Here is a 19,608-nt window from a genome sequence, read left to right on the forward strand (position 1 = left end):
TGTGGAAAACTGGGGTATTTCCTTGTTTTCCACAGGATCTTTATCTTGGACTGCAATTCCAGTAAAGAGCTTAACGGCTGTTACAAAGAACCATTGATTGCAGACTTGTGTGAATCATCCCAGCATTGGTCATAGCCAGCTTCTGCAGGCCCTGTTGCCCCTGTACACAATGCACTTCACTGTGGATAGGTCTTTACAAAAGGTCACCACTGAACAGAGAAGGGTTCATAATCAGTAATGAACTAGTCCTATAAATATCAATGTAAATAACAGGCCATTTGCTGTATCTTCTCACCCAGCTCTGCTCCTCTGATGTGGTCTCCTAGTTACAGTGCTCTGAGCTTATCCAAGGCAACCAACCTCTTGGTATTTCTGCCATTTCAAATTCATGTCACAGGGAAGAAGCCTGTTTGACTGCAATATTGTAGCTCAACATTAATTATTACTTTCTGTGATGGCTACCCGTCAACGAGAGGAGAGAAAACAATAAGAGCTGGTTTGTCTGTTTGCTGATCCCTTATTTGCCTTCACAGTGTTCTACTACATACAGTCTTTTAGATGACACGTACATAGAAATATATAGATATATACTGGGCTTGGATTATCGGTTCAGATCTGGCAGCACAATGACCCTCGCAGCTAAACTGGACGGTATTGAAGTGACCCTGGAGCACCTGCTCATGGATGTGTTTGTAAGTTACAGCCTCTCTGGCCACGTTAAATTAATTGTATAGACATTATGTGCATAATGATAGTTTCAGGCTAGTGTGTCTGCAATAAACCAGTTATTTAAAAGCTGACCGGCAGTAAATATTAGTGCCATTATCCTCATTTGAGGACAGGCTACTATGTAATTGTTTGGAGCCTTTTTAACCTGTTATTTAAATTGTCTTTTTAAATATATCCTTATGATAGCTTATTCAAATTTTGTTAACCGCAAATGTTAAATTGAATGTATCAAATTACATAAGTACAGCTTGCGTGCTGAAAAAAAATATTATATACGTAATGGGTAAAGTCAGAGCTTATTAAAGACCAAGGACCATTGCTTTTATGTATTTATTTATTTATTTATTGCTGTCTTCTAAAATAATATTGATAAGGTAGTTCAAGTAAAAGAAAAAATCTGCATTTAAATGTTTTACAATCATTTTATTCTGGGAACCTGATAGACTTTGGTAAGTGTTTTTCTATTTATCTCCTGGTAAGAGGTGTACTGTATGGTGCATTTGGTCTGCTGAATGAAAACATATTTTAAGATTTAAAGTACGTCTTTAAAATCTGAAAAGCTCTGCGGGAATAAGGCTACAAACTAATACTTTTTCTTCTCTATACTGTTTTATGAGTAGGATATATTTTGGCAATATATTATTATTTATCATTTGGGTTGTAAGTGTTTGCAGTTTAGAGTTAATTATATGTTTTTCTGGAATGTGTTTTGGGAGAGCATATACAGTAATTATTGTGTTGTTGATAAATGAGACATGCTGCTACTGCTGGCTAACAGGCATTAGCTTGTTTAAACAACTTATTAATTCCTGGGGTTTTTTTTTTTTTTTTTTTTAATGATTTGTATGCAGTTTGCCCATCGGCTAAACATAAAGTGCAACCACTGGTATCTATAATATTTTTACTATATTGGAATTTAGCTGTTAATTTAGGTAGTTACAACAGTATTGCAAAAGTATTGAATTGTCTTAAGGCTATGGAACACCACTACTTTCTGACCTTTTCAAGCAACATACAAAGTTAAAAAATTATTGATGATTTCATCAACTTGGCAAAAATGACCTAAATCGGGCTCCAGAGTGGCACATCCAGCAAAGGCGCTCCATGTGGATGTGCCACTCTGGAGGTTCGAGTCCAGGCTATGTCACAGCCAACTGTGACCGGGAGTTCCTAGGGGGCAGCGTACAGTTGGCCGAGCGCTGCCGGGTAGAGAGGGCTTAGGTCGGCAGCGACCCCTGTGGCCGATAGGGCACCTGCGGATCTGCAGTGGAGCCATTCAGATCTGTGTTGTCCTCCGGCACTATAGGACTGATGGCTTTGCTGTGGATCCGCAGTGTGTAAAATGGCTCCTGCCTCCGTTCCCTGAGTCGGCGGGGTGGTTGCGAGCAGTGAGCCGAGGATACAGACAATAATTGGGCATAACAAACTGGGGAGAAAAACCGGGGTAAGCAATTGGTGACGACTAAATTAAAAAAAAAAAAAAGACCTAAATCTCGTAGTTGCCACAAAAAAAAAAAACATTCTAAAGAGATCTTAGAAGACTGCTATTGGTCAAATTTTTTAGCCCTTGCGATTTCCATTTAAATCTCTGGGAAGCTCATATTTTATGTGCCCACAAATATTTATGAATCATTCCCTTAATACAATGCCACTCTTGGTTCCCGTGTGAGTTTAGGCACTCTCCAAACAGCCTCATTGACTTCAACACAACCACAGCAATCCCAGTTCCTGGACTTCTCACAGCTCAGAGTACTGAGGAAAAAAAACAACTATTCAGGGCACATAACAGCATCCTGCCAATTGCTATTAAACCCTGATTATTTCAGCCAGGTCCAACTTTCAAAACAGCTTGATACTCCTATGCACATATCTTAGCAACAGGATTCCATCCATGTTTCAGATCTTTCCACCCCTTGGAAACTGCAGCAGGAAACCCTTTGTTGTAGGGCTAAAATGAGACCAGAAACCAGGTTTACACTTTCAAAAGTAAGAAATGTACAGCTATGGCCAAAAGTTTTGCATCACCCTATAGAATTAACTAATTTTGCTTCATAAAGTCAAATGAAATCTGCTGAATAATGTTACGATAACATATTGAATTACATACTGCTTTGTAGTTTTCCATATACTTAATGAAAAACTGACAAAAATGGAAAAAATATGATATTTCGAAATCTAACATGAAATATTCTACTACTGTTATGGTTTCTGGTAGACTTTTTTCAATATCGTTTTGTATTTACTTTGATTGTCTGATGTTAAATAAAAGATTGAGTTTTTTTTTTTTTTTTTTTTAAATGATGTCGCAATCCTAAAATTGTAGGTGATACAAAACTTTTAGCCATAGTTGTACAGTACAAAAAAAAAAAAGCATTTAGCCTCATTGCAGCAAGCTTGTCAAACTTTAAAATGGAAGTTTTGCTTCATGGTCCTCTCACCCAAACTACACAAGATGACATTTCTTATACAATAAGACCCCACCCCCCAAGCCCCCGCAAAACACACGCACTCACATAGTTTCCTTATTTGTGTTGTCACCCTGTCTTCCAACCAGCTGTTGCAATATTGATTCACACTCCCATATTGCAAAGGGCACGGAAAAGCTGTATTGAATTCCATGGGATCTCAGAGACAATAGAGAAGCATCAGGCACATAATTTGCTGTCATTGCTGGCGATACTCCATTAGAACTGCTTGTGACATAAAGTTTACTTACAGCCTTGAAAGCACTGTTTGCACTGTTACTCATTATATAGTTGTAGGTGATAACAGCCTGGGATTTCTGATCGCTTGGGTAAGGCAATTTATTGACGAGCATGACAGCCATATAGAACCTAATTCCTTCATAGACTGGATTTAGTTATTTAGTTTTTCCTTGTAGAATTGTATTTGTCAGTTTTGTTCCACTCTGTCAGACCCCTAACTGGTACCTTGTGCATTACCGCTAATGTTAGTGCAGAATGTCACCCATAATCACAGTTATAGAATACCTATTTGCTTTCTCCCACAGCCAGTAAAAAGTAATAGACAATTAAACTGGCCAAAGAGTTTCACAGAATCTGACAGAAAAAACAAAACAAAACTGTAAGGCATTGCAAAGTCAATTAAAGCAGCCTATTTAATGTGAAGAATATGTCATATAATTAATATGAATCAAAATAAAATGTCATGTTATGCGTGCTGAAATTGGGAGATTGAGAAGGGAGTTTTGTTTTTCGGGGAAATGTCTGGGAAAGGTTTGCTCTTGTATACTCAAACCAATAGGAGCTTTTGGCCTTGGATTCCTCCCAGTTTAAGGACTTCAGTGCTCTGGTTTGGTCAATGTCTTGCAGCAGTGTTTCACTCCCAAGTCCTTCTTTTAATTTAACAAGGAGCTTTTACTTTCCCTGCTGGTTATATTTGGCCCATCTCCGACTGATTTCCTAAGCTGTTTTTTGGAGGGTTTTCTTTTTTGGTTTTGTTTTAATTAAATTAAATTATTTCTGACTAAATTGCTGCTGTATAGCACATTGTCATTGATAGTTAAATACTTTGAATTAACATTTCATATCTATGGAAAGCTAATATATGATTTAACTGGGAGACAACTAAAGAACTATGATTATATTTTGGGTGCTCTGCCAGTCCAGCAATTATGTAAACAGCCTTTCCTAATTCCCTGATGGAATAAATGATGCATTTCTGAATCCAGTCTACCAATAAACACTTTGCTGTCTTTTTTATTTCTTCCCAGCATAGTTATATGTTTATGTAGTGAATTTAGCAAAGAGTCAATAAAGCACCAGAAAGATTAATATCAACCTTATTGACCATATTTACATGTGCTCTTGCATTTATTATTCAAATAGACCGCATTGTGAACTATGCTGTATTTTCAGTTGTACTTTCTGCCCTTTCTGAAACCTGAAATCTGATTTTGTTTAGGGGTTTTAAATTTACAAACTCACAGTTACCACAGTTGCAAAAGGGTAGAAATATGGTTGAATGCCCTTAGTGGTCATTTCTTAAAGTACCTCAGTTCCGAAACGTGTTTGTTAGACAATAATCCTAGTGCTAATTTGTCAAACCTCAGTTCGGAAACATTGATGGAACTGAAGTTTATATTGCTTTAATAAATGTGTGTTATAGGGAGAGGCTGGGTGCGATCCAGAAACCACACTTACCAAGCAAGCTTCTTTGCCACTGTATAAAATAGCCAGGCTTATTTGCAAGAACAGTGTTAGAGTCAACAGGTACATGCTGACATGTGTGAGAAAGTTATGTTAATATTTCAGGTTGCAACTTCACAATTCATAGTGCATTTCAAAAAGGACTGTCCTCACATTAACAGGTATTGAGACCTGTAGTGATTTCCTCTCTGGCTTTGATAAATTGTCTGGAGCATCTCCAGTCGAGGATTGTGCTGTATTAATTATTCTCCTGCTGTTTCAGTTTACATTTTAAATGGTAATCACTTACATATCATATTGGAAAACCTGCCAAACCTGGCATTGACATTGGTTGGGATTAAAGCACTGCTGAAATCTCCTGTGTTGACCTAATTCTGCATTTTTAATGAGGCCTGATGGCATTTCGGTGGCCTGCATTTTGCTAATAAAAGTATAGTCTAATAAAAAAAAATAACTTTTGATTAATACAGGTTCTAGTATTTAGGTCCTGATTATAACAAGCATTGGCTAAGAGTTAGGAACCACTGAGGTGAAGCTTTGGTTCTGAACAATGAAAAACTAGTTTGCTGTATTTGAATTGCCTTTATGGTATGTTTATTGAAATAAGGTTTTTATTTAGCTAAATTCTTTCTTTAAAACAGTATCTCTTAAGGGCTCCCGAGTGGCACATCTGGTAAAGACATTCCACGTGGAGTGCAGGATGCACCCTATAGTCTGGAGGTCGCTAGTTCGGGTCCAGGCTATTCCACTGCCGACCGTGGACGGGAGTTCCCAGGGGGGCGATTACAATTGGCCGAGCACTGCCCGAGCGTGGAGGGCCTAGGTCGCCAGGGTGTCCTCAGCTCACCATGCACTGGCGACCCCTGTAGACTGGCCGGGCACCTGCAGGCCTGCCTGTAAGCTACCCAGAACAACGTGGTCCTCCGATGCTATAGCTCTGGGGTGGCTGCATGGTGTGCTCGCATAGTGAAAAGAAGCAGGGGGCTGACACCACACATTTCTGAGGACGCGTGTGTCCGTCTTCACCCCCCTTGAGTCAGCGCGGGGGTGGCAGCTGGGTTGAAATAAAAATAATTTCAAATAGGGGAGAAAATAAGAATAATAATTGACAAATTCAAAAAAATATAGTATCCCTTTAATCCCGGACAACACTGAATAGGCGAGTATCTATCTATCTTTCACAGTATGCAATCTGAGGTCTTAATTTATCAGATTTTAGACACACAAGAAAAAAAGAAATGAACATATTTCAGACTGATAAGGTTGCAACACTGATATATAATAACATCTAAGCCTTATTTGAAGAACCTATAATTTTTGATCAGATGAGTCAAGTTCTTAAACAGTAATTCTAAGTTCTGAAGGGTTTATATAGAATCCCACAAAAAAGCTTCAATGTAGCTACAATCAGCTGTTACATCTGTGGAAGCCCATTTCTGTTGCAATTGCTTTCAAAGGAAAATAATTCAAAGGCTAGTATGGAAGCTATTGATAATTGTACTGTATAAGGAGCACTTTTAATAGACCACTGTAGAAAAAGTGACCACAATCCCACTGTTTCCTTTTATCACTCAACCAACATGTGTTTGGTTAACAACTTCCTCTAATTAGGGGGAAATGACTTGCCGCATTTCAAATTCAGCAGTCCTTGTTTTTCATTTCATCCCTACAAAACACTTTGAAGTGACACAGACTGGTTATTTTGTAAGCGTCCTTTCGTCTCTGGCTTTTCTGGCTCTGGAAGGCTGTCCAGATTTGTGTATTCTGTTGTAATGAATAGTGTTGTGTGATTCACTGTTGTTACAGATTTACAGGCTCACGCCCAACTTCCACCCTGTCAATCTAGATTTTAAACACACATAAATATCGAAAGTCAGAAGTTTTTAAAATGTAAATGCTGTTTCAAATTCAATAATGATGTATAGGTATTTATTTATATATGTGTCAGTATATATAAATCTATAATACTTAAATAAGTGGTCCTCATGCAGACCAGTATTAAAAAATGCAGTCTTAAACTGTGAACGCAAATGTGGAACCACAAATTGTTGAAAAAAATTAACAATCCTCATGACAAAAGATTTTTTTTTATAATTTGAATCAAATATGTTCTGATTATATTAATTTTTCTATCAGAAATGGACATTTGCAATGTACTCCCAAACATGTTTGCCATAATAAGTAGTACATTCCGTGATCGCCTAGCAACCACAGCTCAGTGAATGGCTATCACACCTGCACAAATCAGCATGAGCACATCTCAATCTAGACCAAATATACTGAGATTATTTTTATTTGAACCCCTGATAATGCTGTGTGTGTAACAGAGATTTTATTAATTCAAGTAATACAGTAGATGTCGTGTCACATCAAATAGAGAGTTTTAATAAATACATTATTTACATTATTTATTCCATTGGGCATTATAGAACTAAAGGGAAGTATGTTTTCTATTCCTGTCTCATTTTTATAGACAGGTATCAACAGAGTGTAAACACTTTCATGTTTAATCCTGATAACTTTATTACTGCTTATGATTTCCATTACATGAGAGTAGATGTTGAACTTCATGCTGATTTGAACTCGCCTCTCGCCAAGATAAGCACCAACTAAGACGTAGCTTTGCAGAAAACTAATGTGATCCATCTGCATCTCCATCCATTTGCGTTGTTTTCCATCTGATGATGTAGATATCCTTCTATCTGGTGTTGATTGCTGAAGTGTAATGCTGGCTCCTGGGATCAGCTCATTTTGCCTCCCCAGCGCATCAGCACACAAAACGGCTGCGATGCTGGCTCCGGGGATCAACCCAATGCGGTCTCCCCAGCACATCAGCATGACAACCGTCTGGATTGAGCTAAGTAGGGGACATCTCTGGGGCCTCCAAGTGGGCACCTTCCATCCTCTGTGTTTCGTTGACTAGCCCACAACACCTCAAGAGGGCTCAACAGTGATTCTGGCGTCCCAGCATCACCCCCCTCCATCCCCCACTCAGTTCAGCCCAGCTTACTTACCTGTACATCAGTGTTGCTTTCTTTCTATTGTGCTTGAGATCCCCATCCAGAATCTTTCCGTCTCAACCACAGCCAGTTGCTGCTCCTTTCTGCTGCTTCAGATAAGTTCTTCACTGTGCGACGCAACTCTTGGCCACTGAACCCGATGTCTCTGAGAAACCAGGGTTGTAGAGTGTGCCACAAATCCTCGACAACCCACCTCCACTGGGTAAACTCGGACTCTCCATCCTCGCTGTTCCGCTTCAGCAGCTAGTTGAGCATACCGAAGTTTCTTCCTCTCATACACCTCATCCACAACATCTTCCCATGGCACTGTTAACTCTACCAGATGAACAAGGCATGCTAATCCAGACCAGAAGACAATGTCAGGTCGAAAGTTAATGGTGGTAATCTCAGGTGGAAAAATAAGACATTGACCAACATCTGCCAGCATTTTCCAGTCTCTAGCAGCTTCCAGTTGTCCTGGGCAAGGCTTGGTTTTAACACTTTTTCTTGGTGGTTGCTCTCCTGGACAGAGGAATATTGTCTTTTGTGTGTAATGCTTTGATGGAACTGGTGGCAACTTATTGGTCGGGTTACGCATGTCTTCCAATGCTAAGGCCAAACATCGCAGCATTTGGTCGTAGTGCCAAGTAAACCGTCCTTGGCTAAGACCCATCTTATATCCTGTCAAAATGTGCCTTAATGTTGCAGGTGGTGAACACAAAGCACATGAGGGATTGTGGAAGGGTGGTGGGTAATTCACTGACACAGGAGACAGACAGGTGGATTTGGAAACACTGCACAGGTGCCCAGTTTTATTATCGGGGTGATGTTTTTCAGTTTATCCCGCAAATGGCGCTGTGGGCCCGTGGTCTGATTTACCAACGATGATAAACAGAACCATGGGCATACCAAGCGATGGTACACAATACCGGCGCCTTGCAGGTGCTCAAAGAAATAACAATGAAAACAGAAGGCAAAAATAACAAGGGACAAAATAACACAATAACAAAACTACAAATAAAAGGTGCTGCACTCTGCAGCAATATCCCGGTCGCCGCTGCCCGTGTGACCCGGATCGTCGACCTATGCTGCCAGCTACCTAGCCTGCTCTGTTATATTTTTAAGGGGTCTGCCCAAGGGTTCCCCACTCTCACTGTCTCACTGTGACACTTTTGTGTCTTTTTTCTCTCCCGGCTGGTTCTCGGTCCGCGACCAGCGTTTCCGCACTCTCAGCGCGTCTATAAGGGCAGACCTGAGGAAACAGCAGAGCGTTATTTTATAGGACCAACAATCTCCCAAGACTCGCCTCTCAGCCATTCAGAGAGGGGGAAAGTCCACACACCCACTTTCCCACCTCCCCTTGTCACTGCCATGACTCACAGGCAGTTGTTGGGCGACTGCCGCCCTCTTCCTGCAGCCTGTGAACACGCCAGCAGAGTCAGCACAGATCTCTCCCTGCTACAGGGATCCTCACCCAGAGGTTTAGGTTCTGTGGTGATGGGAGAACATTATATTCTGATCTGATGAGGAAACTGATCCTGCTCTGTTCCATTGTCCATAGGTCTTGCCAGCTGATCTTGCGTTGCTCCACACTTTCCCATCTCATCCATTCTCCCTGCTTGGCCTAGGAAATGGCCTTTACACACCTGATCCTCTCCTCCTGCTTTTGCACCTCATTGACTACCAGCTTCCTTCGTTGAGCCAGGGTTGCCTTGTGCCATGTAGGAGGAGCTGAACTGAGACCAAAACCTCTTTTTTCATGCTGAACATAATATCTCCGATTTGAAGGGCAGCCTTAGCATCTTCCACAGCTTTCTTTGCCATCCATTATTTTCCAGTTTTCAACACAGGTGCTGCCTCCCTTATACATTTGTCGCGTGAATCTACTAATGTCCTTTCCAGTCGGACTTTGGCACACTTAAACTCCTCAGTTAGAGCAGAGATTGGTAGCTGCAGTATTCCTTTACCATAAAGTCCCACTCTGCTGAGGCAGCGTGGAACTCCCAACCATTTCCTGATGTATGAACTGATTAAAGCTTCCAGCTTCTCAACTATTGTCGAGGAAACCTCATACACAGTCAGTGGCCACAGCAGTCTTGGCAATAGACCAAACTGAAAGCACCAGAGTTTCAGCTTGCCTGGTAAAGCGCTGTTGTCTATGCTCTTCAACCCTTCCACTGCTTGTTGTCTAACTTCTCCCACACGAACAGTGTCCTTTATATCCCCGTCATACCATCTGCCTAGACTTTTCACTGGCTTCTCGGACTCTGTTGGTATTGCCTCCCCATTAACGTAGAAACTTTTATCTACTACTTTACCTTTAATTATAGAGATACGCCTTGATTTAGTGGGCTTGAATTGCATTCGTGCCCCTTCAGTGTTATTGGTTAATTTGCCCAATAACCGATTAGTGCAGGCTACTGTTGTAGTCATTGGTGTCATGTCATCCATGTATGCTCAAATTGGTGTTAGTCGCATTCCAGAAGTCAAGTGCTCTCCTCCCACGACTCATTTTGATGCCCTAATAATTACTTCCATTGTCATGGTAAAAGCCAGTGGAGAAATGGTGCTATTATTCCAACTTATAGGCATTGCCATGTAGTGCTGAATTCTGAAGTAAAACTAAATTGCAAATTTCCAAAGTAGGCTTTCACTAAATTTGTTATTGTCATCGGCACGTTAAAAAAATCAAATGCTGCCCAAAGAAGTTCATGTGGCACTGAACCATATGCATTAGCCAAATCCAGGAATGTCACACGGAGCTCCTTCCTCTTCTTTTTTGCTGATTGAATTTACTGATGTGTTCTAAGCATCCTGGGAAACCTGGAATGCCTGCTTTTTTTACTGAAGTGTCAATGAAGCATTTTTTTAATAGGTAGGTTGACAATCTCTCTGTAATAATGTTGAAGAAAATCTTGCCTTCTACGTTTAATAAGGAAATAGGACTAAACTGACTGATGATTGTAGAATTATTTTATTTTGGTATAAAGAGTCCACCTGCTCAGTGCCATGCTCTTGGTACAATCTATTTTTCCCATGCCACTTTCATCAATTTCCACAGGATTCATAGAACTACAGAAGCACTCTTGTACACTCTATGGAACTCCATTAGGCCCTGGAGATGATGATGCCCTTGCTTTTTCACAGCTTCCTCTACTTCTTTCCACTTAGGTGCACAGTCCTCCATTTGGTACTCCAAATATCTCTCCAGCTGAAACTTAGATGATTTTAGTGTGCCATTTTTCTCACTGGTGAAGATCTTCTTTACAAATTTGAATGGATCTTTATAAAAGTTAGTTCTCGCACACTCTTTCTCTTTGTAGCGTTTCCGTAGGTGCTCAGCTCTGCGCAATGTTGCAAGCTTTTCTTTTATGACTCTGTAACAGATGGAGTCCCTCCTTCTGACTTTGTACTGCTTTTCTCTATTGCTTCCACAACTGCCTCCTTTCTCTAACTAAGCGTTCAATCTCCTGCTGCCGTCTAGACTTTCCAGGAATAGTTTGTACTAGTTTTTTATTTTTTCAATTATAAACCACTCTCTTCCATATGCGTAGATGATGTCCCCAAATTTATCCAGCTTCTTTTCAACTGTTCCATTTAACCTTTCCAAAGTAAAACAGAGATCCGTGTTTACTGTGTCCCACGCAGTTTTCTCACAAGCTCTTGGCCATTTAACTCCAGGCTTATGCCCGTTAAGGATATTTTCTCTCTTATGCTGGTTTGTCTGACCGGGTTCGCAAGGATCATTAGGTTCATCACTAGTTGTATCCATGCAAGTCCTCCTCACATCTATGACAGGGGTGCTGATATCCTGTGAACTGTGATTTGCTTCCTGTTGCTGGATTTCATTCAACTGACTTGACTGACTTTGTAAGAAGAACTGATCAATGTGAGGCCCTTGTCCCTTCTCCCTTAAGCATTTCATTCTCCCTTGATGAATCTTCAAACCCCTGACCATTGTCGCCTTGCTCCAGCCACAAACACAAACCTGGAGTTCCATGTCTTTGCTAACTGCAGATCTTGAACTAGTCTTTTATGAAGTACTCTCCATCTCATATCCATTTCCGTTCCTAAATTGTTAACCGTGTTATCCAACGTTGAGTAATCTTCCGCCCCCGCTCTTGCAGACTCTAGGGGAATTTTTCTCTTTAATTTCTTAGACGCCTTGGGTGGGTGTCTCCAGCATCCTGTATACCTTTGATAACATAGAGCTGGATACTGCCGACCAGGGTAGCTAACCCTTGCCAGCCCCAATGGGGTCTCTTTCCTCCTGTCAGATGTCTCTCCATGCTCTCACAAGGTCTTTCCCTTGTTGCCAGCTGCACTATTCACAGCAGTCACTGGATGTATCCAGATCTTCATGATTTCCATTACATGAGAGTAGATGTTGAACGTCATGCTGATTTGAACTTGGCTCTCGCGAAGCTAAGCACCAACTAAGACGTAGCTTTGCAGAAAACTAATGTGATCCATCTGCATCTCCATCCATTTGCGTTGTTTTCCACACACAACGGCTGCAATGCTGGCTCTGGGGATCAACCCAGTGCGGTCTCCCTAGCGCATCAGCATGACAACCGTCTGGATTGAGCTAAGTAGGGTACATCTCTGGGGTCTTCAAGTGGGCACCTTCCATCTTCAGTGTTTCGTTGACTAGCATGCTGTTAAAAAAGCTTGCTGTTTTAAATATAAACACCATCCCCAACAAGTAACCTTATATTAACACATTTTTATTTTTCCATGGTTCTGTTTGCCAAGAAACACATTGTAATATTCTTTACAAGGCAAGGTCATTTGTTTTATTTAAATTCCCCCACCTCATGCCAGCTCTTCCTTTCACTTTGCAATAGGTTCAGACTGGACGTCTTTGCCTCTGTGTTTAATGATATGACAGAGACAACGTACAAAGGTGAGACTGAGCAATAAACTGTGATATATCTTCTCAGTCTACAGAAGACAATAATAAAGGTCAGAAAAGGATCCCTGTAGTGAACTTAATAGGAATGGGTATGAAAAGGCTGTGATATTTAGATTATATTTTATTTTCAACCTTTTATTATTGCATATTTCAATTCCATACCAATTTGTATAGCCTTTAAATATTGTGAATGAATTCCCTCCTGCCTGTGTAGGGATAGAGTACAAGAGTTTAATAAAACACTTTGGAAATGCCAAGGTCTCTATCTGTACTTACTTTCATGTGCAAAACAAATGAGTTAGTGGTCAGGTACAGCATGTTTCAAATCATGTTCCTTGAGTTGAAAATCGGATAAGAGAGTGATCGTTTTATCAAGGCTTAGCATAGCATATTTGTACTGCAAATATGCCGATTCCAACGCTTTTCTCATATTTATCCATTTTCTATTGTTTACTACAGTTTTTTTTAATGTTCGCTTATGCTTTATCATATTTTACAATGCTTTTATCACATTTTTGCTAATCAAAATTGCACAAACTGGTAGATAAGACTTTTAATCAAAACACACATGACAGTATTTACCTGTGACAGGATGTGAGTGGGGGGAATAAGGCAATGTCCTAAGAGTTCAATTGCAGTTTCAAAATGTCTCTATTTATTAAATAATACACAATAACAATCCACCCCTATACCAGCAATGGTATGGGCGAAGTAAATAACATTGGTACTGGGTCCCAATCGTCCACCTTTGTGCACAGGAAAAGTGCTCCAGGAACAGTGGCACTGGGTTGTGCTGTGCAGTGGTAGTAGTACTCTGGGTCTTTGTGCTGCCTTCGTAGCTACAGCTCCGTAACCCCTATAGACCAATGGTTCCCAACCCTGGTCCTGGGGACTCCCTGTGTCTGCTGGTTTTCGTTCCTGCTGAGCTCTCAATTAATTATCTAGACCCTTGATTGAGCTGATCATTTCATTAATGAGACCTTTTTAATTGTTTTCAGCAGTTGCAGATTTCAAGTTAGCTGTAACATATTATAAGTAACTTGAACTGAGTTTTGTCATTCTACCCAGTGTCTTAACTGCATTCAGTGACGAGTTGATGGTTAGAAAATGTTGGTGAATTTGAAGTATCTGGTGAAGACGGAAGATAATTAAATATTAGGATTGCGATGCTTTTTATTCCTGTTCCATAAAATAGTTAATTGTCCCGCGTTAATTGAAACATGCTGGGCAATTATTGTGTTACAGCACCCCTGACGAAAAGGCCCTTCACATTCCACAAGTAGTCCTGTGTGCTACTTAAGGGGAAATTTCTCTTTGTACTACAGACAGACCCTGGTGAAAGCTGGATGCAAGATTTAAAGTTAATCTCCACACCAGATGGCAATACCTCAGATATTCTTTTTGAAGTGCACCACGTGGCCTACTGTACAGCAAACCAGGAGAAATGGGCCCCCCCCCCCCCATGTGACGATGTATAATCAGTCTTATACAGCCAGATTATTCCACTGACCTGGTTAAAACCCACAGCTACGAGAACCGAGGTTGACATTTTTGGAACACGCTCCCCAGAAGCAGCATTTTCTTTCACTGCAGCTGCATCAGCAAAAGCCCTGCTGTGCAGGCTGGAGTTGAGGGAAAATATACTACAACAACAAAACAAAACAAAAAAAAAAACATACAGCTCAGAATACATTTCTTAAATTGTGTAATTGTTTTTTAAGCAGACCACATTGTAATTCACATGGTCTGACTGGAAATTCCTGCTGTTTGGCAACAGCAGAATTTGTAGTTGTACAGTAGCTCCTTAAGAGAGGCAGCACACACACACATGCTCACTCACACTCCTCTTCCAGTCGTGGATCATGGTGGTGCAGGCGACTGTCACTCCGGGTAGAACCCGAAGACTTTTGCTCAAGTTGCCGTATGGGACTCTCAGACGAAGCAGTGGAGAAAGGGTAAGAGATTTATTTTCTGTCTCTCTCTGCCACTCTCTCTTTGTGGAAGCATATATTAAATGGTTGTCTTTTTTTAATCCGTTTGAGTGTATTAGATTGCCAAATAAAGCTTGTAATCTCTATTTGCATGGTACCTATCCTGCAGATAATAACAACATCCAGGATTGCAATATATGGTTCATTTTACCTTATTAATTGAGGGGAGAGAACAAATTTTGAACTTTGTAATATGACACATGGCAGTCATGTTCTGTCATGGATGAGTCAGTGATATGCCCAGTAAGGGTTTAATGATTGTCTTAAATTGAGAACATCTTTATGTCATTGCTGGAGAAATGAAATGTGCACCTGGCTCTGTTTAATATCTATGACTGATTTTACACCAAGGATGTTTGAGTTGGGCTTTTCTACATATGACAATTACAGATAAACAATTTATTGTGTGATGTTTGAAGAGTCTCTCATTGAGGTGAAATACCATTTCACAAAAGTATAAAGTAATAGCATAACCTTATAAGGTAAAAAGCTGATTAGTCTGAAATAACCCATACAGCACTGTACATTACTTCAAAATATTTTTTCTTAGTGATACTTGTAATTTGATGTGCAATTTATTTTTATTTTTTTTCTGAAAGCAGCTTAAAGGGCCTTGCAATTTGCTGGTGTCTGTTTGTGAAATGACGACAGTCATTATGTAACAAGACACTGGGATATTCAAATTCTTGAGTTTGAATTGATTGTGCGCTCACATCTCACATGGACATATTGTAACACACTGCATTACATAATACCATCAACTGTTTGACTCTATTTGTATTGATGATTACTGTATCGTGTCTCTGAGGTAGTGTTACTAGTCAGGAGCCCTATTGCGTTGATAATACTGATCTGCTGTTTCACCACCTGTAGCTGTAAGATAGAGAAACATGATTAGTTGTCCTCAGTGTGTATTTGGTGTCACTTTCCAATGCCTTTTAAGGATTGCTTTTATCCCAATTTCATTTAGATTTGAAAATGTTACCTATCCACCAAGAGGTGAGTCTCTCACAGCCATTAACATTTAGAAGGCAAGGTTACAAGCTCACTGTTTTTAAAATCCAGAATCATACTGAAGTCACAGTCTATCATTTTTCTAGGGTCACTGTTTTTAAGGTATAAACCAGTATATTAATATATTTTTTAATTGCTTTGTCTTCTGCTTTTTTTTTTTTTTTTTTTTTTTTTAGTCAATCAAGTTGACTGATACCTTTGTTGAACAGTGTTTAATAGTTTAACCCACTATTCACCGTAAATCTCTTCCATTGTTTTGGATTAAAAAATACTTTTCTGTAACTGTCTTACCATTCTTAATCCCTTCAGGACCCTGCAGAAACGAGATGACAAGTGTTGTATAATGCATTTACTTTGTGGACACAAAGTTTATATTTAAATGCTCTAGTATTGTAAAACAGAGGACTTGAAATGGACTACAGACGTAGTTAGAAAGAGACTTATGATGTCTTTTGTGATCTGATATTTATTGCGAGGAAATCCAGGTTGCAAAATCCAGCAAAACATAATTTTAAAGAATTTGTCAATGTTGTGGTTTTTGAGATGAAGTCCTTCAATACTGTTACCTATAGAGATCAAGCTGTTTTCTGGTGATTAGGCATTTTGAATTAATTGGTTGAATTTGAAGCTCTAGTGCAGCCTTTTAATCTGTGGCAACTCCTGCTGGGGGCTTTAACCCTGTGCCTTGGTGATGGATCTGCCCTAATCTCATTTATTAGAATTAATACAAGATATATTTAACTAGGCAAGGGAATGCCTCCTGGCAGGGTGTTAAATTGGCATAATTTTACTTTATATATATATATATATATATATATATATATATATATATATATATATATATATATATATATATATATATATATACACACACACACACACACACACACACACACACACACACACACACACACACACACACACACACACACACACACATCATGGTTGTTCAGACAAGTCAAAATGGAACCCAAGAGGACATGTCAGTCATGCATTACATCATTGTACTGTGATTCTGCAGCTGGTAAGCCACAGGCTCTCCTTGAACGTGAATGTCAGTTCACCCCTGTAGTCAGCAAAACAAGGTGCACCTCAGTCAGTGTGATTATTCCCTTACTTTGACATAACTCCAGATATCCAGCTGTGCAGTTGAGAATAATCAGAACTGGAACGCACAAATCTGAAGCATTTACCTTGACAGATTACTACTGTTCTGTATGTGTGTCTTTCAGATACAGTTACACATCAATAAATTAATATTGCTGCATCTTGTTTGTCTTTACTTTTAGAAGAAAAAAAAAACTAACAATGTACTAATAATTTAATATCAGTGCAGAATAATTGCAATGATAGTTCTTTTTTTTTTTACTTCCATCAATAGGTTTCTGCATTGGTGCCTGCCAAGACTGGCAAGCCATTCAATGCCATACCTGTCTGGGGTATCCCTTATTACAAACACTCTTCTCTATTAGAATCTTAGCCATGGGGATGTACAGACTGGCTGATCAACTTACCCAATTTTCATGAAACTGGTGTTTCATAAATATTAACAACACAGATTGTATGTAATCAGTACTGAACAGTGAACACTATCTGTGATATGAAGCAGTGTTAGCTTGTTTTAATAGACAATGCCTTACATATGCTAATCCTGATGCTTTACAACTAGCAATATCCCTCTGAAAGTAATTTATTGATGAAGCCGAAAGTGAGAATACCTTTTGTGGAAAACTTTGTGGCAACACCAAACTTACATGCATTCTGTTATTTAAAAACAAGTGAAATTAATTCAAATGACTTATTTTGACTGGGAAAAAAACAATCTTTTTTGTCATATAAACTATGAGCATAACATGCCCGAAAGTTTTTGTACTAATTGGTCCTCATTAAATTTAAACTTCACATCACCTCCAATTACATCATAGGGTAGGATTAAATTAGATCTCACAGATGCTTCAGGCATATCCCTTAATAATAATTTCCATCTTTATGATACATGACAGAGATTTTTAGTTATGCAGAAAAAAAGTAAGCTTAGATAATATATGTTTGTGTGGTTAATGTAATATTTGGATACATTTTATAGTAACACAGTCGGCCTATTTTGCAGTTTTGACAGAGGTTAATTTTCGGCTTGCAATATGTCTGCCATATTGTGTTCTTACCAATTGTTACTGTAATGAAGTAAAGTGACTCTCCTCAAAATCACCATTATAGACCTCTAAGATAGTTGCTAAATTAATAACTGTTTAATTCTAGTGTGAAACCATTACACCACACTCCACAGCACTTTCTTTATGATGTGACACTGTATGTATTTCATCATTGTCTGCCACTGTTCTCCCCTGTGGTTTTATATCAGAAACATGTTCCAAGTTACAGGCTGGGGGCAACACACAGTCTCTCTAATCCCACTGATTAGGAAGACTAAGATTTTCACTGTGGCTTGAAGTAAGATTCATAATGCTGTCTTGGTTTGTTATACAGAGATCTTGGTAGGAATAATTTCACTCTGTGCGCTGCAATGATTACCATAATGTAAGCAACCCTTAAAAGCAGCAGCAAAGTATAGTAAGAAAAAGGGGCTGCTTTGTCTTTTTTGACATATGAAATAAATAACAATATAGAAATACAATTCAGGTATATTGTCATCAATGAACAGCTTTTTCCTTCCTTTCATTTATTCATCATCAGAACCTATTGTTGCCCAGAGGCCTATGTATTGAAAGAAGTGGAGCATCCTGGTTGGAAAGCATTGAAAGTGTGTCACAGATCAAGTCCTCAGTGGCTGTGGATTAGCAGAATCGAAGTACATCAGACAATTGACAATTGAAATGACTACCATGTGACAGCAGAAGGGAGAGTGCTAGTTAGTGATGTCTTCATTTCCCTCCTCTAGCTCATGCTTTATGAGGTTCTGTGCATTCCTAAATGCCTCAATTTCAACAGAAGAATCTTAGGTTCCACAGTGAAGTGACAGACTTTCTTCACATCCTTGTCATAACAGCACTCCTTTTGTCAAGATTTACCTTTTTTCTGTTGTATATGCTGCTCTGGATTGAGCAATGTTTTTATTATACATCAATCTTTTGTCTGTTTCATACAGCTCTCACCCAAATTCTCTTTTTTTGTCAGCAACAGAAACAAAATCATTAAAAGCACCATTAGAGCTGTAGGATTTCCTTCCTAATGGCAGGAAACACTGTCCCCAAATATCACTGAACATTTGAATTCTTTGTTATGAAAGATAAGAACATTAAATAGTGTGTTTTATTTGCTGGTACAAGCTTAGGCTTTGGCCCTTTCAAATGTGAACTACAGAGAAATTAGTCATACATTTCTAAATCAGGGTTTAAAAGCTGCATTCATGGATAAAAATAGTGGAAAATTGTAAAATAGTGCCATTGTTTTTCAATGTGAACATCTATCTATCTATCTATCTATCTATCTATCTATCTATCTATCTATCTATCTATCTATCTATCTATCTATCTATCTATCTATCTATCAATCTATTGATAGATATTTAAGACAGCTCTTCTGTGTTTATTTGTATGATACCTCAAAAACAAGTCGATGAAATGTAATGACCTTTTGCATGAGTGCAGAGTGTTTGGCACTCAATAAATCTATTGTTTGTATTTGAGACACAGGAGAAAGGCTGGGCAGGTTAGGTATCCCTCATTCACAGCGTACTCTGTGTTTAAGAAATGAATAAAATTAAGCATCTTGACCTCAGTCTTGTTAGTAGAATTTGAAGAAGTTTGGCACAGGAAACATCCCCCTTATCG

The 19,608-nt window shown here is 39.2% G+C and overlaps 1 protein-coding gene across 3 annotated transcripts in view; it reads left to right on the forward strand.

Moving 5' to 3' along the window:
• LOC121318204 (FERM domain-containing protein 4A) overlaps nucleotides 1-19,608 on the forward strand; it is a 138,349-nt gene that overhangs the window by 27,544 nt on the left and 91,197 nt on the right. The window contains exon 1 of one of the 3 annotated variants that reach the window (XM_041254633.1): nucleotides 413-692. The exons of 1 other annotated variant lie outside the window; for it this stretch is intronic. In XM_041254633.1, coding sequence (XP_041110567.1) covers nucleotides 627-692 — 66 coding nt within the window. In that variant the 5' untranslated portion in view covers nucleotides 413-626. Of the gene's footprint in view, nucleotides 1-412; nucleotides 693-14,374; nucleotides 14,768-19,608 lie in introns of those variants that run through there. One more of the 3 variants, XM_041254632.1, reaches the window with a different exon arrangement.

Source organism: Polyodon spathula, chromosome 7, assembly GCF_017654505.1.
Source record: "Polyodon spathula isolate WHYD16114869_AA chromosome 7, ASM1765450v1, whole genome shotgun sequence".
In the NCBI taxonomy this organism is placed as follows: domain Eukaryota; kingdom Metazoa; phylum Chordata; class Actinopteri; order Acipenseriformes; family Polyodontidae; genus Polyodon; species Polyodon spathula.